The sequence below is a fragment of the Siphateles boraxobius genome, unplaced genomic scaffold, assembly GCF_051911475.1.
Source record: "Siphateles boraxobius isolate OS27281-9 unplaced genomic scaffold, OSU_SipBor_1 25, whole genome shotgun sequence".
Classification (NCBI taxonomy): Eukaryota; Metazoa; Chordata; class Actinopteri; order Cypriniformes; family Leuciscidae; genus Siphateles; species Siphateles boraxobius.
In genome coordinates this window covers 25941644-25968316 of record NW_027508866.1, presented here as the reverse complement: position 1 = coordinate 25968316, position 26673 = coordinate 25941644, and the positions used below count along the sequence as shown (strand labels likewise).

The 26673-nt window shown below is 39.0% G+C and overlaps 1 protein-coding gene across 2 annotated transcripts in view; it reads right to left on the bottom strand.

Annotated features, from left to right (window-relative positions):
• Positions 1–476: 476 nt before the first annotated feature.
• Positions 477–26673, bottom strand: part of tln1 (talin 1) — a 101775-nt gene continuing 75578 nt past the window's right edge. For both annotated transcript variants that reach the window (XM_077243310.1, XM_077243311.1), the window contains 23 exons: positions 25400–25543; positions 24956–25117; positions 24726–24866; positions 24060–24241; positions 23817–23949; positions 22354–22455; positions 22101–22271; positions 19562–19810; positions 18626–18745; positions 18114–18260; positions 17861–18027; positions 16866–17049; positions 15536–15661; positions 14187–14303; positions 13850–14035; positions 13103–13210; positions 10220–10325; positions 8789–8913; positions 7684–7809; positions 7499–7561; positions 6227–6409; positions 2782–2907; positions 477–2210 (listed from right to left, as the gene is read on the bottom strand). In XM_077243310.1, coding sequence (XP_077099425.1) covers positions 2076–2210; positions 2782–2907; positions 6227–6409; positions 7499–7561; positions 7684–7809; positions 8789–8913; positions 10220–10325; positions 13103–13210; positions 13850–14035; positions 14187–14303; positions 15536–15661; positions 16866–17049; positions 17861–18027; positions 18114–18260; positions 18626–18745; positions 19562–19810; positions 22101–22271; positions 22354–22455; positions 23817–23949; positions 24060–24241; positions 24726–24866; positions 24956–25117; positions 25400–25543 — 3303 coding nt within the window. In that variant the 3' untranslated portion in view covers positions 477–2075. The remainder of the gene's footprint in view (positions 2211–2781; positions 2908–6226; positions 6410–7498; positions 7562–7683; positions 7810–8788; positions 8914–10219; positions 10326–13102; positions 13211–13849; positions 14036–14186; positions 14304–15535; positions 15662–16865; positions 17050–17860; positions 18028–18113; positions 18261–18625; positions 18746–19561; positions 19811–22100; positions 22272–22353; positions 22456–23816; positions 23950–24059; positions 24242–24725; positions 24867–24955; positions 25118–25399; positions 25544–26673) is intronic.

Below are 26673 nucleotides of genomic sequence, written 5' to 3'. Positions count from 1 at the left end.
TTCAGAGAAATGGTATTTATAAATCATTTGATCCGGATTTAGCCCACATCAAGCAGCACACAACATGCTTCTGTCATATGAACGTGATTGCATCTGCTACTGGTTGTGCTAGTATTATGTTAGCTCTTACTGTGCGTTCACACCAGACGCGAATTGAGCGTCAAATTCGCGTCTACCGCGCCGCGCTCTACGCCTGATTCGCGCCGCAGGAATTTTTTACGCGCGTAACGCGTATTTGCATTGACTTAACATTGAAATTACTCGAGCTAGACGCTCTATTCGCGTCAGGTGTGAACACACCATTAGTGTTGTGTTTCACACCAGAAATCATAACATCGCCTTTAATAAGATTGATTACAATGACTTTAGTGGGCAAGGATTAAACATGTTTTGATCCCACATGTCAGACTAGTCTTATTTTGTGTGTCAATGATGTATTGTAAACACAAAGTGAAGTAAATGGAGCACCACAAGGCTTAGTCTTCGGTCCTCTTTTATTCATTGTACATGCTCCCCTTAAAATAATATTATCATGAAACAATACATTTTTATGCTGAAGTTACAGTTAGCTTTACATGCATCCTCCAGATGCAATTTCACAATTGTTCAGATGTGTTTTAATGACATTTTAAGAATGGATGTCTAAGTTTGCCCCCCAATTAAATTCTGAAAAAAAGGAGAAATTATTCATGACCAAAACTTCAAACATACACTGTTAAAATTATTAAGATGGTTGATGTTGTCATCTAGTTATGTCATGCTTGGCAGCTTTTTTTTATTTTTAGAAAACCACATTTCCAGTTTCCTAGAAAGCATTTTTCTGCTTTAGAAATATTTTATTAAACATGAAATCTCTTTAGCCAGGCAAATAATGATTTACCTTGATATATGAGTGCACATGAACTACTGATATGTTTAAGCATTATAAAATGTTCATTAATGACCTATTAATTATTCATTTTTAATTTTATCGGTCTATACAAGTAAATGATAAACCCTCCAACAACAGCACCTCTGTAGAAACAAAAAAAACAAACACAAATGCAATAGGAGATATTTGAAAAACAGTGAATTTATGAGATTTTAGTTAAACACATGACTAAGTGCGTTTGCTTATTTTAGGTGAGAAACTGTTAAATACACAATTATAAAATATAAAAGCAGGACAGATTCAGAATAAACTGAATGCAACAGGAAAGGCAGTAATGGCAAAAACTCAAACTGTTCATGTATTTGATCCATTAATAAAGTCTTTATCATTTCTTTAAAACAGTTCTTTATAATTACTCTGATTATTCGTTGATAGAGACAACCATTTTAATTAACCAATTCTTCCCCTGCAAATAATTTTTAATCTAATAATGTCTGTATACATCTGGATGGGAATTACATCAACAGTAATTTGGAACAAAAGAAAAAAAAAATACATTATAAAAGCAAAAATGGAAATATGGCTTTTATGCTTTATAAAAGATATACTTTTGATAGAAATATCAGTAGACCAAGTTGTCACAAACGCAAACATTGACACTGCAAAAAACATGAAAAGGAGATACTATTTGTAACGTTTCAAAGCTTTATTATTCTTTTCTTTAAAAAATGATATGTTTTCTCTATGAATTGTTTTAACGCAAAGTTAATGATTGCACCACTGGTCCACATTGCCACAAAAAGAAAGAAAAAGAAAAAGGGAAAAACGCTGTCGACTGTGTCAGAAGAGCAGAAGACACCCTCTAAAAGGAAAACCGAGAAAGTCCAAATGTTGTCTCGGAAAGTTTACCAGACATTACAAACACTGTTTGGCCCCTGCCATGATCACAAGCGTTCACAACTGCTGATCTAATTACTCTATCTAATGCTGAAAAAAAAATATATTTTATAGAAATTAAAAAGAACTTGCATATGTGGCATATTTCAAAATACAACAAAACAATAAAGCTGGCATGGCAATGCTCATAAAAGTGACTTTTAAAATAGACATCCTGATACATGGTTCACTTTTTACGCGTTGCATATGATGAATGATCCTCATCCTCTGGTGTGTGTGTGTGTGTGTGTAATGTCCCGGATCAGTCTCACTGCTCCTGACCGTCCTCTCGGAGCTCCGACGGCATGAACTTGTACTGTTGCTGTCGGATCATGGCCAGCCTCTTCCGGGCCTCTTCCAGCTCTCTCTCCTTCCTCAGCATCTCCTCCTGAGCAGCGATGATCTGAGGACACACACACAGACACACATCCAGATCAACATACACATTAACTAAACAACATTCATAAGATACTTCATTCACTGCATGTCTTAATCAACTTGAACAAGTAAAAACGGTCCCACTTTATTTTAAATTGGTTTAAGTACTATGTACTTGCATCGAAAATTAAGTACAATGTACAATTATTGCGTTGATGTTGTAAAACACTTAGGACAGGTGTGTGTGGTGTGGGTCGGTTTAAGAGTAGGTTAAGGTGTAAAGGATGGGTGTAATTATAAATGTAATTACATAAATGAATTACAGCTGTAATTACATGCAGGTATTTTCAAAATATAAGTACAATGTAAAAACATGTATGTACACAGTAAGTCCATTGTATCAAATTTGAATGTTAGTACATAGTAGTTAAAGCCACTTAATATAAAGTGAGACCGTAAAAACAGACAGATACAGGGAACTTAACGAGCAAACTTGCACTGTAACGTTCAATCATTGTGCTGGAAATACACACAAAACACACAGTAATGAGCCTCTAAACATGCTATCGCTGAGGTTTCACTGATGATCTCTTTACCTGAGCAATGCCGCCCACCATCTTGCTCTTCACTATCACAGCCTGATCATCTTGAGCCTCGAACGCAGCCTTCTGTGCCGCCTTCACCAGGTTATCTGATGCCCGCTTTACGGCATTACCAGCAGCCTAAAGACAAAAAGACAGCAGAGCACTCTTCTGAGCATTCAACAAAACACAAGATCCACCTCATCAAACTCACTCTGTCTGAACTTCAAATACCATTCCTAGAATATCAATACTTCAATATTAATAATCAATACTTAAATACAAGAGTAATACTAGACACACTGACTGACATTTAACAATTGTCATCTAGCTCTATATTCACAGCTGCTACAGCGTTCTTGTCTTGGTGTTCATCATGGTATATTCGCACATACACTGTTTGTCACACGGCAAACCTGTGGACATTTTAAATTGTGACTTTAAATTGTGGCTAGCAGTGAAACTACGTACACCTACTTTAATTTTTGGCTACAAGTAAACTACATTAATTCGACTACAAGTGAAATTACAAGTACGACTTTAATTTTTGGCTACAAGTACTACTACATTAATTTGACTACAAGTGAAACTACAAGTACAACGACTTTAAAGTAGTTTACTGGTAGCAAAAAATTATAGTCGTTATACTTGTCACAAATTAGTGTAGTTGTACTTGTAGCCACAAATTAATTTGTGGCTACGAGTGCAACTACAAGTACAATTACTTTCATTTGTGAACCCAATGAAGTAGCTTTTAGCAAGCAGGGGTTTGTAGTCAAATCCCATGTATCTGTTGTGTGCAGGGAAGGCTCAGCCTGTGTCTGGACTCCAGGGATGGCTTTAAAAGGAAAAGCAGCTGTGGAGAGAGTAGCCTGAACTAAACACATCCCCGGAGCTCTTCTGGCAAACGTTCCAGGAATTTTTTTTTCTTTTTTATGCCTTTTGAGGCATTGTGCATGGCTGAAGGTGTGATTTAGGGATGAGTGTGTTCAGCTGTCAGTAGTCTGATTCATCTCTGCAGGACTGGCCTGCACTTTATACACAAACTAGAATAGCTAAGAGATTCTGCATTGCTGCCACAGAAGACATTTCACATCACTGTGCACAGCTCTATTAGTACTAGGGACCAAAGGCACATATTAGACACTGGGGAGTTGATAAAAAAAACAAAAAAATTAAATGAATAACGATATTCTTTAACTGATAAATCTTCCAAGTAAACTATTCAACTGTGAAACAAACCCATTTTACAAACCTCTCAAATTTCAATTGGTCTTGTATCATAAGCAGTATTTGGTCTTATTTTGAGCAGGTGAGGAGACTTCTCATGGTCAGACAGATATCAGCAGAAGTGGATGGTGGAACGGGGAAGGAAGTATATCACAGGTAAAAATATTTTTTTTAAAAAAAGACCTGCTACATCTGAAAATGTAGTGTGGGCGGCAGCAAAGGAATGATTGGCCGGATTGATGTGGCCAGTAGTAAAAGGCGGCTCTAAGATCTGATTGGCTGGAGTAGAAAGCGGATAGAGTTGTGCTCCCGTTGTGCTGTAAGTAATGTTTCAAAATTCAAAAGATCCACAAATAAATTCCATTCCACACCATTCCACAAAATGTCAGTTTCATTGTATACTTCATTTTGAGTGAATCTCAGAATGTGGCTGTGCGCAACATAATGAATTAAACAAAAAGTAAAGTCAGATTTTTTTTTAATCTAATGCAAATGATGGCAGTCATTCCGTTGGTGAATGGATGGGATGTAGAAAGTTTGACAAATAGAGAGTCATGTACACTTTCCATATCCCTCAAAATTGTGAACTCTCATCCCACAAAATATCAGCTATTAATATTTCTCAAATTTCCTGATCCATGCACCACTGGTTGTAATCTAAATATGAATGCAAATTAATAATTATAAAGGAGTGTGTTCAAGAGCGACTTAAGTGTTGCTCTCAGTGTCTCTAGTGACAAATGATCTAATAATGTTCAATTTCTAAAGCAGATTTCTGAGGACCATTTATTAAAAAACTCCCAGCAGCCACCAGCACTGCTGTTATCACAAGCCCTCATCAGAGCATATAACAAATCCGACAGCTGGACTGTGTAAGACAAGATGATGACACTGGGTCTATTCCTGCTCCAGCATTACATTCATCTCACGGCTGCACAGCTAAAACACAGCTAAACTATAGATCTACAGTATCTGATGTTATGGGAATCTCAGCAAAGCTCCATGTTTAATGTCTGAATGTCATTTCATTTGTTTGAAAACTCAATATGTTGTCTCTGCCTATCGTAATGACTAATATATAATGGTGATCTCAGAGTTGATCAGGTTTTAACTTGAACCCCCAGCCTTCACCCTGCGCAGGACGCCAGCTGTCTCACTGGAAGCAGGAGGGGTGCGTCACTCAATATTTAAAGGCTTTGTTAAGAGGCGGACACAAAACAACTCAGACTCTTCATTGCTTATTCGTGTCAGGCCACTGCAATTGCAAATGATGAGAAGAAAATGATGATCTTTCATATTAGGATTCTGGTCAATTTGACACATTTTGATTTTTTTTAACTGTCTGTAATACTGGGTAATTATGATATTCTCCTTGAAATTTAGTGACCTTTTATCATTTATTGTCATTAACATATCTGCAAAGTGTCGACACACTGATGTGCGGTGGAACGAGCGTACAAAATTTATATGATTATGATATTTGCAGGTCACTTTAAGGGCATTTTCATTTATGGATTTGTCAGATGTTGTTATCCGAAAAAACCTACAATGCATTGAAGGTACACCCTTTTTTTAAAGTATGAAGGTATAAATCAGTTCACATGTTCAGTTCACAGAAAAAGTGCTTTTCTACACTTCTGGTTAAAAGGTTTAATTCCGTTTTTAAATATTTACAATACGGACACGATATTTACAGTGAAAACAAAAATGTTTAAAAAAAAAACTTTGTTAAAAATACAATTTATATGCATGTTCTTGTTTTTTTTGTCAATGTGTGAGAAGTGAGTATTAATATCAAAGGTCTACTGTTTTTACCTTATTCCTTTTTTTGTTTGTCATAGAAAAAGTTTAGTGAACTGTATTGAATCCACAGAGTCAATTTGACCCCACTTTTACGATCATGCACTCTTACATTGATTTGCACCAATGGTTCTATGAAGAAACTTTAGCATCCATGGAATCTTTCCATTACACAAAAGGTTCTTTATGGTGGGAAAAGATTCTTTAGATTATTGAAATGTACACACACACAGGTTATTTTAAGAGCGGATCACTGAAAGGTTCCTTGAAGCAAAAATGGTTCTTCAATGGCACCCCTGCAAAAACCCTTTTGGAACCTTTATTTTTTTTAAGAGTGTACCTATTTTTTAAACTCAATACTCGGGTCTATCAGAACATGTAACTCAAAACCTGTATGAACGTCCTGAAACACACACAGACACACACTAACCTGCAGTCTCTTCATGGTCTGGGAGTCCTGGTCCGCCTTGACCTTGCAGGCCACGAGCAGCTGAGCTGTAGATGCTGCCACCTGTTTGGCTGAAGAGATGAGTTTCTCCTCGCTGGCGTGACCCTGAACGGCGGAGTTGGCCGCCTCACACAGGTTGTTAGTGGCTGCGGCCACCATACGGGCCTAGAGCAGATGAATTCAGGAACAAAATATGTGTTAAACATCCACCTCATCAAAAACTACTTCATGCGTATATGCGTTGACATGCAACCTCTGAAATCCATCAGAAGAAACTAAGAAAGTTAAAGGGTTTAGTTCATCCAAAAAAAGGGAAATGATGTCATCATTTACTCACCCTCATTTCGTTCCAAACCTGACTGATCAATAAAATTTTGTATCAAACAACTGAAAATTTTTTCAAAATATCTTCTTTTGTGCTTATAATAGGTGTAACAGTAACAGTAAAAAATCAAATCGTACTGCTCTCCATCCACAATTCAGCATGCACTTGCACCGCGGTTCATCTTTAATATAGTTTGTTAAAAATAACAACGCATAAAACAGACGGACACAGCTCCTAATGTATGTTTTTGTTGATGGATACAACAGCAATGATAAAAAAAGGTGGATAAACCAGTCACTCTTTGTAAAATGTTCAATGCGAGAGCCTTATGCTGTAATATGATCAGTCAGTTAGGTCATCATCGAATGAGAACTTGCGCAGGAGGAGGTTTGTGTGTGCACCCATCTGAAGCACGCTCACGGAAACACGTCTCAGACGTCATGCAAATATTGATTTCAATTTCAGTAGAGAAAGGCAAAGCATGTGTACAGTATCAGTGCACTATGTCTTAAAGTGACAGCAGCCTAATATTCCTGCAGTGTTTTTAATGTTTCAAACAACAAAACATAAGGAAATCGCTCACTGCTCTTGATTTAATGGCTTTTGTAACTTTCATAAAGATTAATCTTTAATTTATAGTCAAATATACAATGTTATTTTACACTTTATTTTTTTAATTCAATTTCTGTTCCTTATTTTTGCTGTTGCTTGTAGTTTGATTATTTTTTTCTTATTCTATTAATTTATATTTGACAGTAGTCCATTTGTCCCTGAAAATAGCACATGAATCGTACAGAAACAGTGAGAAACCGTTAAACCCCAAGTATATAAATGAGCGTGAGTAAATGATGACAGAATTTTCATTTCTGGATGAACTAACCCGTTTAGCTCAATTGAGAAAGAAATCAGTGAGTTTGAAACAGACTTACAGCTGAAATGAGACCCTGAGACCACTGTCCATCATCCACCGCATTGGCTGGAATCGCCCCGACCTGAGAGAGAGAGAGAGAGAGAGATTGGGTTTGGGTAGGACTGACTTATCTTAATTAAGCTGAAGAAAGCAGATGAGGTGTTGTGTATGAAGTTGAGTGGGATGTGTGTGTTTGTGTTGTACCTTCCCCTGGGCAACCAGTTCTCTCTGAGCGGCAGACGCAGCTTTGACCAGAGCGCTGGTGGCGGCTGCGATGGATTTGGCTGCTTCCAGAATCTGCTCCTCAAAGTTCAGACTCTCATCAGCCTCCTGTTAAACACAACACAACAAACATTCATTTACATCACCGTCTCAACATTGAGACTAAACTTCAAGGTTTTTTCCACATGCGTATGAGCACAACACAATGCTTTTTTTCATTCCAGTATCCATGAAGATGACAATGACGATGATGATAGTAATTCATGCTCAATGATTGTGGTCGTGGCTACATTCATAATTCGTGTTACCTTAAATCCAAATCCAAACTGGACAATGCAAACGGGAAGAGTTATACAAATGTCATATAATGGTCAGCAACATTAGACAGGGTGTCTACAGATACAGTATAAACAAGTTGAATGTAAGACTTTTTAAGACCTTTTTGTGAAATTGAAGACCAAACTTGTGATGGAAATACACATAATATTACATACGTATATGTAAAATGTAATGTTTAACCCAAGTAATTTAATATTTGCTACTTGTTTATTGAACTAAAATCAATGTGACATTTGCAATCATGAGAATATTCAGCAAAATCGCTCCCGTCATGTTATGTTACTTAACTATATCATATGTTCTAAATAAAAAACAACATTTTGAATTTTTGCCTCAGTATGTTTCTGAGTTCTTTGAGGTTTTTTTATGTGTGCTGTTATGCTCATTAGTTTTGATTTCTCACTATAAAATCTCTCACAGTCCCAACAGCGCTACCAGAAATACATTATCATTATCAATCGCTATTTATGTAATAAAATCAGAATAATTCTCGAGATTTGATGCTTCACTGGTTATTTGACAGACATTGGGTCCGTCACACTGGAGAAATTTTAGCGGTAATGTGACCAGAAATATTTAAGACCCATCGAATCTGAATTTAAGACATTTTAAGGACCCGCGGCCACCCTGTTAGATTAAGAATATATGAACACAGTGCAGTTTCCAAGCTCAGTGTGAGATGTGAAGTAGTATAGTGTGTCAGTTCAGCTGGTTGAGTCCCGAGGGATGTGGGTAACCGTTTCCTCACCTTGGGCTTGGCTCGGGGTTTGAGCTGCTCCAGTTTCTTGGCGGCAGCTTCAATAGCAGCTGCGGCTCCCAGCAGCTCGTTTTCAGCGATGACCGTCGGGTCCTCAGGGTCCACCCACTCTGTGCCTAAACAAAGCATCAGATCCGATCAAACGCATCTCCAGGTCTTCTGTACTAAAAACTACTGCTTTATTCAAACTGTACAGTTGTATGAAAACATCATTTCACCAGAAGTTAATTGTAGAAGTCGATTCTTTAACACATTTACTCAGTACACAAACAGATTTAAAGAGAAACCAAAGCTTGGGCTTCCTCGATCTCCTTTGTATTCTTCCAATTGTTTCAACTCTGATTTGAACACTTTCTGCATTGTTTAGATTTTTTTTGTTACATCTTTACAATCTTTTTTTTAAATAAATCCTGAGGTTCTGAAAGTTGTGTGAATAATTTTACAATATATTCTACAACATGTTCACAAGTTTTTTTTTTGCAAAAAAGAAAAAAAAAGAAAAAAGAAAATAAAGTGTACTCAGTAGGTGTGACTTTCAGACCTTGAAATGCCCTCTTGGTTTCACTATTCAAAGAAACTACAAACACAACACTATACACTTTACTGAATATATAGTAAAATGTAATTTATTCCTGTGATCAAAGCTGAATTTTCAGCATCATTACTCCAGTCTTCAGTGTCACATGATCCTTCAGAAATCATTCTAATATGATGATCTGACGCTCAAGAAACATTTAGGATTAATAGCATATTTTTGTGGAAACCGTGATACTTTTTTTCAGGATTCTTTGATAAATAGAAAGTTCAAAAGAACAGAATCTATTGGAAAAATAGATTTATTTGTAACTTTATAAATGTCTTTCTCACTTTTGATCAATGTAATGTATATTTGCTAAATAAAATTAATTTCTTTACAAAAAGAAAGCAAACAAAAGAACTGACCCCAAACTTTTGAAAGGTACTGTAAAAGCACATTTTCCATATGTGCAATAAAGCTGACAGTCAAAGACAACAAACAGCAAGCAGAAATATCCTATTCTCTTCAATATCTCTTTTCTTAAATATTATTTTGCTCATATGGGCACTAGATAGGTGGAAAGCCTCAACTTCGCTTCATTTCCTTCCTTTTTATATGAATTGGCACCTATAAATCCTCCTTTAAACTCTCTCTCTCTCTCTCTCTGTCTCTCTCAGACACACCAGAGATTCTCCCCGTCTCTCATCATGTGTTAAATCAGGGTCTGGGTATTATCAGCCCGAGCTCTCAGATCACTTTCAGTGATGGGTGGCAGGGATTATCCTGATAAATCCTGCTTGGATTCCCTGCTCATGATGCAGAACTGGAAGTGGACACTGGACCTGATCAGATGGAGAGGACAGGAGAAGCCCAGGATCTGGAGAAACATGACACACACACTGTACCTTTCATGGCCTCCGCAGCCTGTATGAGCTCGGTCACTGAACCGGCCACGCGTTTGGAGTAGTTGGACAGCTGCTGCTTAAGGTCATGAGTGGGTTTATGGATGATCTGCGGATGGAGAGCACAACACTTCACACAAATGAATGTATTAAAACGGAGATTGTTAAATCAATCTGACACTGATTCAAGCGCTGTTAGTCACTCGTGTGATCAGTTTGTAGTAGTGATTTCTGAGATGTGTGTGTGTGTGTGTGTGTGTCCTCAGCGTGTCCTCCAGGGTGGTGCTGGTGACAGTGAAACAGGTGTGTGGCATTAGCAGAGCTGTTCGTTGGGAACAGACGGCTAAGAAAAGACTTGGCCATGAGGAGGAATGCTGGGAATGACATGGACAATACCAAAAACACACACACACAGACAAACATATGCCATCTGTCCGTCTGTACAAACCCTATAAAAATCACAAAGGACAGTCTGTCTCTCTCTTCAGAGTTTTGACCAATGGATTTCAATAACTGTTCCAGTCATGTAAGCATTATGTGGTGCATTTCCCTTTAAATGTCAGGTGACTATATGTGGAATAAATAAAAGTAAATGATCAATAGAGCACTACTGTTTCCAATACGATGCTCAATGGACAGACTAATGTTTCACAAAAAGTTATGGATAAAATATTTAAGAGCAGAGTAAAACTGGAAATCAACATTTCCAATATCATTTAATTACTCTATTTAATCACCCATTTATTGTCATTCGCTTCTGATGCTCTCCTCCCAAAATGTTAAATGCACATGATTCTCACACACACACACACACACACACACACACACACACACACACACACACACACACACACACACACACACACACACACACACACACACACACACACACACACACACACACACACACACACACACACACACACACACACACACACACACACACACACACACTTTTTTTTTTTAAATCTCCCTCGAGTCCTACAGGCGATCCGAGTTTGTATCATATCTCTGGAACCAAGCCGAGTTGGGGCTTCATACTCTGGGCACATGGGATGTCCATAGAGATACCATTCAAATGTTGTTTCATTCAGTATATCTGAAAACTGTAACAGAACACTGACTAATCAAGATGCCATACTTATTTTCTAGTTAAAAGGTCTCAGAAAGCATCCAACTGTCAGCTTCAGGAGACATAGATACAACTGACCCTTTTAGAGCAATCACACCAGTTACAGATCTGACTAGTGCTTCTCAAGTGGTTTTTACTTCAAGATAATGGGTATAAAGTGCATAAGAATAACAATCCATCAAATATTTGCTTCGTTCATCAAATGATTGCAGCTTTGTTTTTTGCGCCCCCTATGGGCAGGATTTCACAAAATATAGCACTCATGGTCAGAATGTCCAGCTGTAGTTTGTTGGCTGGTGAATTTTTGTTTAAAAGATCTGTCAGTTAGAAAAATGTTTTGTTTTTTTGGTCATGAAAGTGTATAGATGATACATGCCAATATGGTTCTACAGAAAAGTTCAAATGGTTAAAATAATTTAAAGACGGAAATGAAAATAAATATAGAGCTGCAACCCACCAGTTGAGACGCACTGCAGCATCCACTGTTATATAACTTTTGTCCCATGTTAAAAGACTGTGCAAATATACACAAAACACACACACACAGCAGAGAGATTCACATGCAGTCACCTGTAACTCACCGGCTATCAGTGAACCAACACATACACACACAAACACGCGCACACACACACACGGAAAAAGGAAGAGAAAACAGAAAATAAATAAGGAAATAGCAGACCAACATAGCAATGATCTGCTTTGTTACAACTAATCACAAAATCCTTCATTCAACAACTCATATGGACCTTTACAAATAAAAAAAATCCAGTTATCCACCTGTAATGTTGTATACTATTTTATCTACATTTTAAGCCCTGTTTGGACAGTAAATGTTTCTCATGAGGACGTGTGGCTCCTCCGTGATCTCTCAAACCTCGTAATGCACTATTCATTTAGTCAATCATATGTTCAACATTTATTTAAATATCCTATTTAATAAAAGGAAAAATGGACATGTAAATGGTTTTCTTGTGTTGCCTTTTAACTCTCAAATTTTCATAAGGTAAACATTTGACCTGGGCTACTTGGTTTATATTTTATATATATATATATATATATATATATATATATATATATATATATATTTATATATATATATATATATATATATATATATATATATATATATATATATATATATATATATATATATATATATACATATATATATATATAATTGTATATAATGCATATTTCAAAATTGCATTGCATACTTTTTGCTGCCATAAAATGCATAAATAAAGCATGCAAATCACCCCAAAGCTCCACAGTTACCACACGATGCTTGGCAGAGGTTAAAAAGGATTTACAAAATGACTTTTGGATTGATCCCATCTTATAAACTCAAGAGATGTGGATTCAGACCGTTATTAAATTACCACATGACCTTGGTGTTTGTCAGAAATCTAAAGTAATACAGGGAATGGTGGGAGAAAAACACTGACATTTTGGATTCGGACGGCAATAAACTCACAAACTAACCTGTGTAAATAAAAATAAAAAATGCATTATGTCCTCATGAGTAACAATTACAGTCCAAATAGAGCTTTAGAAACATTTTACAGTCACTGTTAGACCCACTGAGTGACAAACATACTGTGAGTTCAGCCACTAAGATAACAGCAACAAACGCAGCGGAAGTTATTTCACACAGTTTTAACCCCAATGACCCCCCATAAGGGAGCTCAAGAAGTGAGTGAGTGTGTGTGTTTATAGGATGTAACAGGGTGGTCTGACAGACATGTGTAACTCACCACCAGCACATGCTCCAGCAGGCCCAGGTAACCCGTGGCACACTCCGAGCCGAAGCGCAGCGCTCGAGACTGAACGTCACGCTTCACCTCCGGGTGGAAGGCCGCTTGCTGAACAACACATCACAGACATCACACGCTTACACATGGTGACTTGACTATCATTTAAAAATAATAGATCTTTCATCCGTCCTTTCTAAACTTCAGCCGTTTTTACAGTATTTTTATTAATTTAAAGGGTTAGATAAAAAAATAAAAAAAATCCTGTCATCATTTACTCACTCTCAAGTTGTTACAACCCTGTACGATATTTTGAAGAATATGGGTAACCGGACAGTTGATGGACCGCATTGACTTCCATAGTATTTGTTTTCCTACTATGGAAGTCAATGGGGTCCATTATCTGTCTGGTTACCCATATTCTTCACAATATCTTCTTTTGTGTTTAACAGAAGAAAGAAACTCATACAGGTTTGGAACAACAAGAGGGCGAGTAAACAATGACAAAATTTTGGGAAAACTGTCCCTTTAATGGGCTACATCATTGCCACAACAAACATACATTTACCATTTCATATTCAATGTCTTTGTTGCCTAAAGAGCTTAATGAAGCTTAATTGAAAAGAGCCCAGTTTTACAAAATTGCATTCCTGTTTGATTTCAGAGGATTAGTGTGAATCTGATGCGTGTGAAAGTGGAGGTGACAGCGCAGATGCAGTCGCTGATATGTCTCAGGCAGGGGGGGGTCACCTTGCAGGAGTGCAGCATGTCAGCGATGGCTCGTCTGCTGAGGTTGGCGGTGGCGATCACGTCCTCCTGGCGGCAGGAGTTCCCAGCAGCCACTGCTTTAGCCGTGGCCAGTGTGATGCCTTTGGTCATGCGGATGAACTCCTCTGGGGTGGCCGTCTTTGGAGGAGGATCTGCACTGCTGAACACCTGATGGAGTGGCACAGGACATGTGATCAACACTAACATGGAAAGCTACACTTCACTCGCTCTTCTTCATCCGAGTGGCCTTCGACTTAATCAAGTTTAATAATAATAATTTGTTTTTCCCGTTGAATGCAGTGCTTTAAATGTGTCTCACAGCCAGTTCTTGTTTGATGTGCTCTATGGTGGCCTCTAGTGCTCTCGTGCCTTTAGTGGCCTCGTCCTCCACGGCCTTCACCGTCTTCAGCAGAGACGTCACGTTCGTCACCATCACCTGATGCCAGACACACATCAAACATCAACATTGCTCAAACACTTATGACTTATGCTCTGGCTCAAAGTACTTCGTAAAGGAGAAGAACATAATCAGTTATAATAATAATATAGGGACGCACCGACACAGAAATGTTTAAGCTTAGGCACTATTATAAATCTATACTGCTTTGCCTAAGGCCTGACACAGAAAAAGAGTTGGAAACACTTTTTTTTCCCATTCAGATACTGACCTAAAAAGACCAATAAATTGAAAATAAACAAGTTTTAAAAAATCCAAATAATGGCCAGTACTGATCTGGTCATCATGTGTAGCAATAAGGATATAAAATTAAATAATACTCTATTTTTGCAATACATACATGTTTTATAACAAGATCCCATATGCATCTATTCGTGAAAAAAATATATTTTCAAAATAATAAAGGCACCTTTTCAACACAGCTTTTCCCTAAAAATAGAAGCAGACATAGTAATAACTTCCTACAGACTTTTGAAGAACACATAATAGCCAAATAAAAAGCACATTATAATTACTGCAACATTCAGAAGGTCGCTGAATTTTATATCACCAGCAAATAATCATACATTTATGATTTATTCAATATATATTGCCCAGCCCTAACCATTAGATCTATTTAATTAAGTTATTCATAAATTAAGTTTCAAGTATAAATATACAATTTAATACAATAATCTAACTTGTGCAAGTGATACGGCATGTCCTATATGAAATACTCTTTGTATTTGTTTGTGTAGATTTGTGCATCTTTGAACAATCTGAAGTCAGTTATTTTAGTATTATATATATTATAGTGTTTATTTAAATTAATTTAATCAGTTTTCATTTGACTTTTAATAAAATTTTTATAACATTTCTATTTAGCTTTAATTTGAATTAAGTTTTACAAATTTTAGTACTTCAACCTAAACTTATTTCAGTCTCATTTTCTTTTTAAGTTTAACTTAAGTTTTACCATCTAATATTAATATTACATTTATTTCAATTTTATTTCAATTCCTGAAAAACTTTTAAAAAGTTTTTCCTACAAATGTTTGATACTTTATGCTTTAGTTAACAATAATTTAAGAATAAATCAATAATGAATCCTCAGCAGTTCCTCCAGCTGACTCCTGATTTCAGGACAGCTCATAATAACCATTGAGATCAGTGTGCAGAAACAGACCGACGGCTAACCGGAGTGTGTGTGTGTGTGTGTGTGTGTGTTATACCTTAGCAGAGTTCTTGAGCTGTAACATGGCGGGATCGTCGTGAGGTTTGCCGGCCGCTGCTTTCGTGGCGCTGATCAGATCACCCAGAGCTTTAGCCACGTCCTTCACCGCGTTGATCAGAACCACCTGAGACACGACCACAAACACATGATACCACTGCTGGAAGATGCTGACATCTAGTGCTTACTAGCTAGTGTGCTCCCTGTATAGGCACCTGCCCTCAAACAGAGATGCACACTCATGAATGATACTGGTAGTCATCTGTATAGGCAAACATGCTTTGTACAAATAACAGTCCTCATCCTCAGGCCGGCTCCAGCATCCTGCAAACCTACAGAGGACAAGCGCTTTGGACGGATGGATGGATTAAAAGAAACATTGAAAGAAAAAACCTGTTGCTCCATCACTGCACCGCAAACATGGGCATAATATTAAACGTGTGTGTCACAAAACGTATGTATTAATATGATAAACATGTATCAGAACAAGAACCACACAATAAAAGGAAATGAATTCTCACAGTAAGCTGTTTAGTTTTTTTCCAACTAAAAGCTGTGTGTGTAAATATGAAGGCTAGTTAATGAAGAATCAGTCACATCATAACATCATATACCCTAACTAGCAATACTAAGTACAGAAAATGCCGTATGGATATATAAAAACAGCTGCTGCATGTGAATAAGATCTTACAAATACTGTAATGGAGATTTCACTGGCTTAAAGATAACGTTTTTATCACGTTCATGAACTTGATGCAAGTGTAATTAAACCTTGCCTCAATGTCTGCATTTCCTTGAAAGATACAGCCATAACAAGCTTTGAAAATATGCCGTGAATTATTAAGTGTTGCCATAGGAACAGCAGAAACTCAAGAATTGTTGCCAAGCACCACACACACACACACACACACACACACACACACACACACACACACACACACACACACACACACACACACACACACACACACACACACACACACACACACACACACACACACACACACACACACACACACACACACACACACACACACACACACACACACACACACACACACACACACACACACACACTCTATCTCTCTCTCACACACAAAAGACACACACACTCTCTCTCTCTCTCTCTCTCACACACACACTAACACACTAACACACACACACACACTTTCTCTCTCACACACACACACACACACTCTCTCTCTCTCTCTCTCTCTCTCTCTCTCAAACACACACAAGACACACGCACGCATGCACACGCACACAGCCCACACGCACACACTGAACTGAAGAGGCTCCTGATTGGGTCAGGACGGGGGAATCAGCAGTACCTGTGTCTCAGGGTCTTCAGAGCCCAAACTCGCAGCTCCCAGTTTGACCACATCAGCCAGTTTGGTGATGGTGTTGACGGAGGACTGCGCGGCCTGAGCCAGCTTCTCCTGACTCGCTCCGGCTCCAGACACCAGCAGCTTCGTGTCCTCCACCAGGACTTTAGCCGTCTTCAAGATGTGCTCTCTGACCAAACACATCAATATTACAATGCAGCAGCAACAAAGATATATGTAAAATAATGTGTTATAAGCAAGTAATGTGTTACATCATCAGAAGTAACGAGTAATCATTTCTTTACTTGAATTGACAATTTGGTAAATATGTTATAAATGTGTTAAAACATGTTAGCTACGTCTAACAAACATGCCAAAACATGCTAGCTAGCAAAAAAAAGAAACATGCAACAATGATTTCTGATTTTTGATTATGATCTTATGTTTAATTGGGTCAGAAAAAGTTCACTGGGGACTGAACTGGTTTTATATGGTTTCTTCTAATGAGGTCAAATGAGTTCTGAAGTGGTGGTCTGTCAGAAATGTATTTGTTGTCCTGTCTTCATCTGATTCCACTTCAGTCAATCTGACAATAAAACCTACAAACTTAAAGCTTTTAAAACTATTTCCTACTTTCCGGCCAGTCTCCGTCAAGTCAACATCAATGTTTGTGATCAAACTCTTATCTGTCGAGTTCAATTTGACATTATAATGGTTTTTATTCTGTTTTAAAACGTGATCAAAAACTTTGTGAGCTGATCGGAGCCACAGCTTAAATGTCACATACAGTTAAATGAACGATTCTGGATCTTTAATGGTTCTATTAACATCTGTGTCGATATGCAAACTGCTTCCCATCAATCCACAAAAATATCCTGGGCCCTTTTCAAATCTGAGATGTGAACGACCGGTGATATTTCATGACCTTTTTAATGAAATGGTCCATTAAATGTGGACTGGGCATCTTGGGTGCTGCTGGAAGGACACATGCAGTGGAGTACCTGTGATCCGCAAAGGTCTCTGCATTCTCTCGGTTGAGCGAGCCTGCGGTGGCAAACATGATGGTGGTGTCCAGATCTGCGATGATGCCAGACACGGCGCTGGCAGCAGTGATGCAGGCCTGAGTGCCACGATTGCCCGCCTGAAGAGCCGCCAGCACATGAGACACCTGAGAGAGAGAGTGAAGGTATCAGGAGTCTGAGGAAGACCTGTACAACAACCATGTCAGATAAGAGAAGAAGATCCGCTGTAAACCTTCTCGGAGACTTTGCGAGCGCTGTCGATGAGCTCCTTCTTGGTGTAGGAGTCGTTGGGACTGCACTGAAGCGCTCCAGCTTTACTGACCAGACCAGTGCAGCTGTAACCCAACTCGCTCACCTGCTTCTTGATGTGAGAACCGATCTGAAGAACAAACCACTCAACCTTGAAGTACATTCAGCTTTGTAATAAATGTAATAATATTTCACAATATTACTGTTTTTAAAGCATTCAAAAAATCTTAATGGTAGTGTTCATTTACTATTAATACAAACATTTATTTTTTTATTTGGAATAACGTGCACTGATGAATTGCTCTCAGTAAGAACAATAATGTAAGCAGTAAGTAAATGTGGGTCAATTTGATTTAATGTGAACTTAAAGGTTCAGTTCATCACCGAAGGCAATTTGGGAAATTAATAAAGATGTAGTGAACTGAATCTTTAAGTTCACATTAAATCAAATTGAGTCGGCAAGCCACGAAATCCAGCCAGAAGAACAGAAGATACCTCGTGGTTTTCAGCAGTCATGGCGGCACACTTGGCCTCTGACGCCAGGTCACCGAACTCTGTGGTCAGCTGATTGGCCAGACCGCCCAGCTCATCAGGGTTGACGTTGGATTTGGTAACCTGGGAACACAGCAGTTTAAAGACACACTGTCAGTCTTTTCTTTTGTTTATAAATACAGCATTATTCTCCCTACTGGGAATCATTTTAAACCATAATATCAAAAACCTTTAAAATATATACAGGGTTCAAAGCAAGCATTCGTAAGTGAAAATGACATGATGTGACCGTGGAAAATGATCTACATCTAATTTATTGATATAATACAATAAAAATAAAAATGAAAAAGTGCTCTTTGGTGCAGATGTTTTACTCTGTCCTTCTCTTCCGTCGTCAATTTTCAATTTTACAATTGACCGCCGTGTAAAAGAATGCAAAACCTGATTAGCGCCCACCTCTGTCTTTCAACCAATAGTTGAGGCAGACAGTACAAACATAATTAATATTCATGAGCAAAACCCTTCACCTTAGTAGTATTTGTACAGCAAACAGACATTACCGGCTTTAATTAACCAGCTTTTTATCAATATCATTTCAATAAGAAAAATATATTTTATTCGTTTATAAGTATTTCAGTTTTTTTTATTTGAACATTCATAAACTACTTTGTATATACAACTACGTTGTATAATGTTTATTACTGAACAATAAGTTGTTCTAAAATTTGTATTTACTTAGATTACTACTAGATTACTATCAGATGTTCCTAAGGTGATTATTCAGGGCTGCTTCACAGGTTTAACTATGATACTTTATTTATTTCCTAGCGTATCTTATATTTCTGAATTCTGTACCAATCCTTAAATCTGTTTTCAATGCATGCTTGTGCATATGTGTGTGTATTTTGATTCCCAAATCTGCAGTCACTCAGACATTACCATCTCCTGAACGGTGACAGCGATAGCTTTGGCCGTCTTCACCATCGTGGTCTGATAATCCACAAACGTCCCTTCAGGTTCGAACCCGGGCTCGTCCTCCATCTTGCTCATGGCTTGAGTGATGGAGTTGACCATTCCTCCCACAGCTCCCGCAGCGCTAGCCGCCTCCGCCAGAGTCGCAGCCAGATCGTCCACCGCCTCCTTCATCATCTGAACCGACTCCTCCAGAGCCTCCTGTGTGTGAGCCGCCTGAGGACACACAACACACACACAGGTACTAGAGCTGCCCTCTAATAGTCCACTAACCGTTAGTCGACTAGAAAATGCTTAGTCGACCAAGATTTTATTAGTCGCTTAATCACAGAAAAAATAAAACTCAAAATCACGCAGTTCGTGACGGACAGATCGTTAAGGAAATCCAAACATTCGCCTATCAAATATGGCTTATCACTAGAAACATGTAAGTAGTAGACACTTTACAAGTCCGCTCGCAATTAGGGCTGGGTACCGAGTTCGGTACTTTTAAGTTACCGACCGAATTGCCTCGATACTACCGAGTATCGAAACATGTCTTGTTTCTGTACCAAGTTTCGGTACCTAAGTGGTTAATCTCGTCAATGTCAGTGAAACAATAAACATGCAGCATGATTGGCTGTGGCGGAAAAACACTAAGTTACGCGGCTGCCCAGAGACGTGGCTCGTCGCACGTGAGGCTGTAGTGTGTGTGTGTTAAGCGTCCAACCCAGATAGATAGAAAATATGTGGAAATGATCAAAAGTGTACCTATGTACCCGACTCGATGCCATAAGCACACGCTGCAATATTTTCGACAAGATAATTGCTGCCAAGACCGGTAACATGGTAAATATGCACTTAAAAGCGCACAGAATACACTCGAGAGTAGAAAGTTTATCCGCCTTCGACTACAAGAACTGCAGCGCGTCACATATAAACCAAAACTCAGCGTATAGGATACTTGCCTCACAGACATGAGAAATAGTTCTATACATGTTCAAAATATGTCTACTTTTAAACGAAACAATTAGAAATAAATAGTTTGATTTCCTAATCCATATAGGCGCGCGCGCGTGTTCACTACTGCGGGGATGACGAGTCAGCATCGCAAATTCGCAATAATCATCTTTGCAGCCAACACGTTTAGTAAACACTTATTCATTAATAAACAATTAAAATATCTCCTTGCTATCGTTTCCCGACACATCCATAATCATTAGGCTACTTTTGCCAGTGCTTTGCGCAAGCTTCATCTGTGCTGAGCGTGAGGCATCCCGCACCCCAGTAGCCTATATTTATTTCAATTCACATTTATTTGTATAGTATTTTTCACAATACATATCGTTTCAAAGGAGCTTTACAGAAAATGCATGTGTCTAAATTACAATTTAGAGTGATCTGTTATCAGGGGTGACTGTGTGTAATGCATTTCAATTAATTTTCATTCAGTTTCATTGTTAAACAATGCATTAAGTTAAGGCAGAAACAATGAGCTCATTGAAGTAAAGAATACATGTTGTTAAATGATTAGGAAACATAGAAAACTTTAGCATTGGTGCTTTTTTACAGACTCAAAATATGAGTGTAAAAAAGTCAACAAACTGAAAAAATAAAAGTTTTTTTTTTTTAGGTAATGTTATATTGATAAAATTGGAATCGAAAAAAGTATCGTTCAGGAACCGGTATCGAAGTCAAGGTATCGGTATCGAACATTTTGTTACGATACCCAGCCCTACTCGCACTAATGTTAACCTAGATAAATGTGCACTATTATTAGTGTTTGAGTGGAGAGCGCGTTCACTGCATGACACACGCCGGTGCGATCACTTGCTTAACTTAAAATACTAATTTTTGGTCATACAGAAAAGAGTAATGCAAACTGTAAAGGATCTACTTTTATTTCTGTAAACTCACAATAACAAGAAAACATTGTGCTTTTGTAAAATAATGAAAACAATCAAAATGCGCTTTTTGACGTCTCAGTGAACTTCGAGCATGGCACAAAAATGATCTGAAACTCAGTGTACACTTGCCTCACAGACATGAGAAATATATCTAAAGTAAGCTTGCAATGTCTGCTTTAAAACGAACGAATTCAAATGGAAAATAATTATTTTCAGATTATCTAATCCATATGAAACATGCACATAGGCACATGCACTCCACTACACTACTGCGGAGATGACGAGTCAGCATCGTCGACTTAATTTCTGCAGCCGAAAACATCAAACAATTATTAAAATGTTTAGACAGTCTCCTTCTGTTTTTTTTTATGACACACTCATAATCATTACATTTGCTGTGCGCTGTGGCAAGCTTTATGTGTGCGTTTGAGCTTTGATTAGGCTATGTGTAATACATAGGTAATTAAAGGCTCATTATTAAGATTTATGGCTTATTAATATAAACGCGCAATTAACGGTTTAAATGAATGACTACTAGTCGACTAGAAAAATCTTTAGTCGAGGGCAGACACAATGAATACCATCATCATCAGTATCAGTGTCTGCTTTGCGACTCTTACCTTGTGGTTTCCTCCAGCCTCTTTGGCCGTGTAGAGCATCTGTAGCGCAGACTCAGCCAGGGTTTTGGTCTGATCCAGTACACTCATCTGCTGCTGGCTGTTATGGATCTTAGACGCTGTCCCGATGGCAGCCATGATGAGCGGCTCAAAGTAACTGACCATCTGAGACACCTGTGAGATGACAGCACACATTGAGCTTCCCATAAACATCAAGACTGCTGAGACACAGTTAGAAATGATTTTGCAGTTAGACCTTGTGTCCCAGCTGAGAGGCATCGGCGCGGGCTGCGACGGCCACCGGTTCGATCAGGTTACTGATCTCATGCACAGACGCCGCCATCTGCTCGTGAAGAGCCTGCAACACAACACAATATTACAATAATGCTTTAGCACATTAATAACAATGATAACAATCATTAGCAGGCCCACATGAAATCTGCGCCCTCAGCTTTATTCCTCTAGTTTATGACTATGACTATCTCTAGACTATGGAGGGTGGGGACCTCGCTTCCTCTAGCAGAAGTCATAAGAAAATGTTGTACATTTTAAAAGGTAAATATCAACATGTGGCACTTGGAGAGAGAAAATTAAGAGCTCCAACCCATGTTCAGTGTCCAAATTGAACGGAGTAAAAATTCTGTGCATTGACTTGTTAAAGTTGACTCAACCCTCTTTTTTAGTTATGATATAGTGTCTTGTCTACATTAGCCTCACACTGCTGTTTTGGGAAGACAAACAATTAAAATATAATAATAGTTTTCATAATTATTATTATTATGATCCCTAAAACAGTAATATATTACTATAGTAATCTAACTGCACTGTAAAATAAGTTTCAATTTAAAATGTAAATTTCAAAATAAGTATATTATTTGGTTACACTATTTCAGCGGTCCACTTTAAACATCCTACAAGCAATAAGTAACCTGTCAACTAACTCTCATTAGAGTATTAGTAGACTGTGAGGTTAGGTGTTGTAGTTGAAAAGTAACTTACAGTCGGTAGAATGTCTGCTGAGGAGCATCACAATGAAGTGTTAGCAGACATTAAGCAGACGGTCTACTAATACTCTAATGACTGGTAGATTACAAAGTTGAAGAGTTACTTAATAGTCAGTAGAATGTCTAAAGTGGACCACCAAAATAAAGTGTAACCAATTATTTTACTTCACGCAACAGTAGGAAAATTACAATACTTTTGTCTTAATTTCCTCACTTGTAAGAGTTAAACCCTCAAGCTTTTATTTTGGTGGAAAACTGCTTCTAAATACATCTCATTACGAATCCAGTGTAATCATCTGCTGACAAAAACATTGTAAATTAAACCAAAATGAAAACAAAGCATAACCGGTGCCCACAACGTTCTCAAATCTGCATTAAACTCATTGAGAGATTGAGTTCACTGCATTCATTCACTGTAAACCGGATCACCCGCTGATCACATGAGCAAAAGCGCACTCGTCACTTTGAAACATGCAGCACAAACAGACAATCCCCTTGCTGAATTAAATCGCAGTCTTTTGCAATTTAATAAGGGCACAAAGCCACAATACGCTTCCAGAGTTGGTCCATTCCGCAGATACTTTGCCAAAGCAATGGTGCAAAACGACGTTAAAGACCTTTTAATGTTATTATGAGTAGTGTAAACATATTTTGGGTTCATTATGAGACGGCACAGATTAGGTAATGAAAGGGAAGCACTGTTGTAAAGCCTCACCTCATGGGAAATGTCGTCTCTAGGCGTGAGTTGCTGGCTGATGGCTGCCAGCGAGGCCTTGTCCACCTCACGCATGCAGTTATTGAGGACCTCGATGGCCTCATCACACTCCCTCTGCCCTGGAGCCTTCTCCCTGACAACATTCACACGAGAGTGTGTGAGTATGATGCATTCTCGTTCATCAGAACGGCTCCACAGACACAGAAGTCTTGTTTCTAGCTGATCACTGAATGAAGGACATACCTCATGTTGGTGATGAGTTTCTTGATGGAGTCAGACACTGTTCTGGAGTGTCCGGCGAGCACAGACCACTTGGGCGGGTCTTTGGGGTTGACGGCCAGTGAGCGTGCGGTCTGGATCAGGCCAGTGGAGCTCTCCAGCATGCCCTTCGCCGCCGCTATGATGGGCTCCATCGCTGACAGACCCTGCACTCACAGACAACACAACATTTTCTATTTCAATTGTATATAGTCAGAAAAAAATATGGAACGGTATCAAGTGTAATGGCATTTAAGGATTAAAGTCAACTTCAAATGTTGACTACTGTACTTGAATATTTAAAATACAAAACATTTTAACAGTTTATCTATTTTGTGATAAACAGTAGAGCACAAAAAGTTTTTTCTGCTCAACATTAAAAATGTGAAATAGTATTACAATTAAAACAGCTGTTTTCTGTGTGAATATATAGTAAAGTGTAATTTATTCCTGTGATCAAAGCTGAATTTTCAGCATTATTACTCCAGTCTACAGTGTCACATGATCCTTCAGAAATCATTCTAATATGATGAGTTGATGCTCAAGAAACATTTCTTGAAAACGGTTATACGGCTTCATATTAATAAACTCTCTGGCCCCAACCTTCAGTGTAAAGTGTAGTGTATACTTGACTGAGATATAAAGTCGTACCTCCTGGCTGATCTGTGCAGGAACGCTAGCGAACTCTGGGTTTGAAGCGAAGGCAGTCAGGTTATCCACCGCCTCAATGAGCGGCCCAGTGGCTTCCTTACACTTCTGTCTATTCTCCTGGTTAAAGGCCCCATCCAGAGCCTGACATTACAGCACACACAAACAGTGTTTCATTCACCAGAACACAACCAACACAAACACAGTCGATCAGAAACAGTCTCAAGACTCACTTTGATGGACTTGACGAGGTTGGCTGTGCTGTTGGCCACCTCTTTAGCGCTCTGGACGAACTGTCTCTTAGCAACCGGGTTGGATGTTTTAGAGGAGGCGAGTCGGCAGGCATTGCACAAGGCTGAAGTATGTTTGGCAACAATAGTAGCGGCAGAGAGGACCTTGGGAAATGAAGGTGCACGGACATCAGAAAGAAAATATTCAGATGTAAAATACAATAATTAGTGCAAGATTATTTACGTCATTCTGAGTCTACTGGCAGGGACATAAGAAGCATCAAGAAAAAAAAAAAAAACTCAAATATTTTGTACGAATTATTGTATAATTTTTTTTGCGAGTTTACTAGTCGTATCGGCTATTTAAAAATCCTTATTAGTAAACCACTAATAATAATAATAATAATAAAGCAATATTATTAAGCAGGGGAGGACTGGAACGGGTACCTGGGACTGTGTGCAGGCCGGGTCCACGAGGTTCTGACAGGCCATCTGGATCGAGTGTTTGGCTCTGGCGAACTGAGAGGGGTCCACCAGACCCTTCTGCCCCGCATGACTATTCGGGTCAGACACACCCACCAGATACGCCCCCTGTGAGAGACACAACACCGTCACTGCTGTTACACACACACACCTGTGAGAGACACAACACCGTCACTGCTGTTACACACACACACACACACACACCTGTGAGAGACACAACACTGAGAGTGTAACAGCAGTGACACTCACACACACACACCAGATACACCCCTGTGAGAGAGACACACACACACACACACACACACACACACACCTGTGAGAGACACAACACTGTCACTGCTGTTACACTCTCACTCACACACACCAGATACACCCCTGTGAGAGAGACAACAGCGTCACTGCTGTTACACACACACACACACCAGATACACCCCTGTGAGAGAGACAACAGCGTCACTGCTGTTACACACACACCAGATACACCCCTATGAGAGACACAACACCGTCACTGCTGTTACACACACACACCAGATATGCCCCCTACGAGACAGACGTCAGCACAACATCGTCACTGCCGTTACACACACACACCTGTGAGAGACAACACTGTCACTGCTGTTACACTCTCACACACACACACACCCACACACACACACACCCCTGTGAGAGACACAACACCGTCACTGCTGTTACACACACACACACACACACACACCAGATACACCCCTGTGAGAGACAACAGCGTCACTGCTGTTACACACACACCAGATACACCCCTATGAGAGACACAACACCGTCACTGATGTTACACACACACACCAGATATGCCCCCTACGAGACAGACGTCAGCACAACATCGTCACTGCCGTTACACACACACACCTGTGAGAGACACAACACTGTCACTGCTGTTACACTCTCACACACACACACCCACACACACACAGACACACCCCTGTGAGAGACACAACACCGTCACTGCTGTTACACACACACACACACACACCAGATACGCCCCCTACGAGACACATGCAAACAAACACCGTCACTGCTGTTACACACACACACACACACACCAGATACGCCCCCTACGAGACAGACATCAACACAACACCGTCACTGCTGTTACACACACACACATCCCAGATACGCCCCCTCCGAGTCAGACGTTAACACAACACCGTCACTGCTATTACACACCAACACACCCCAGATACGCCCCCTACGAGACAGACGTT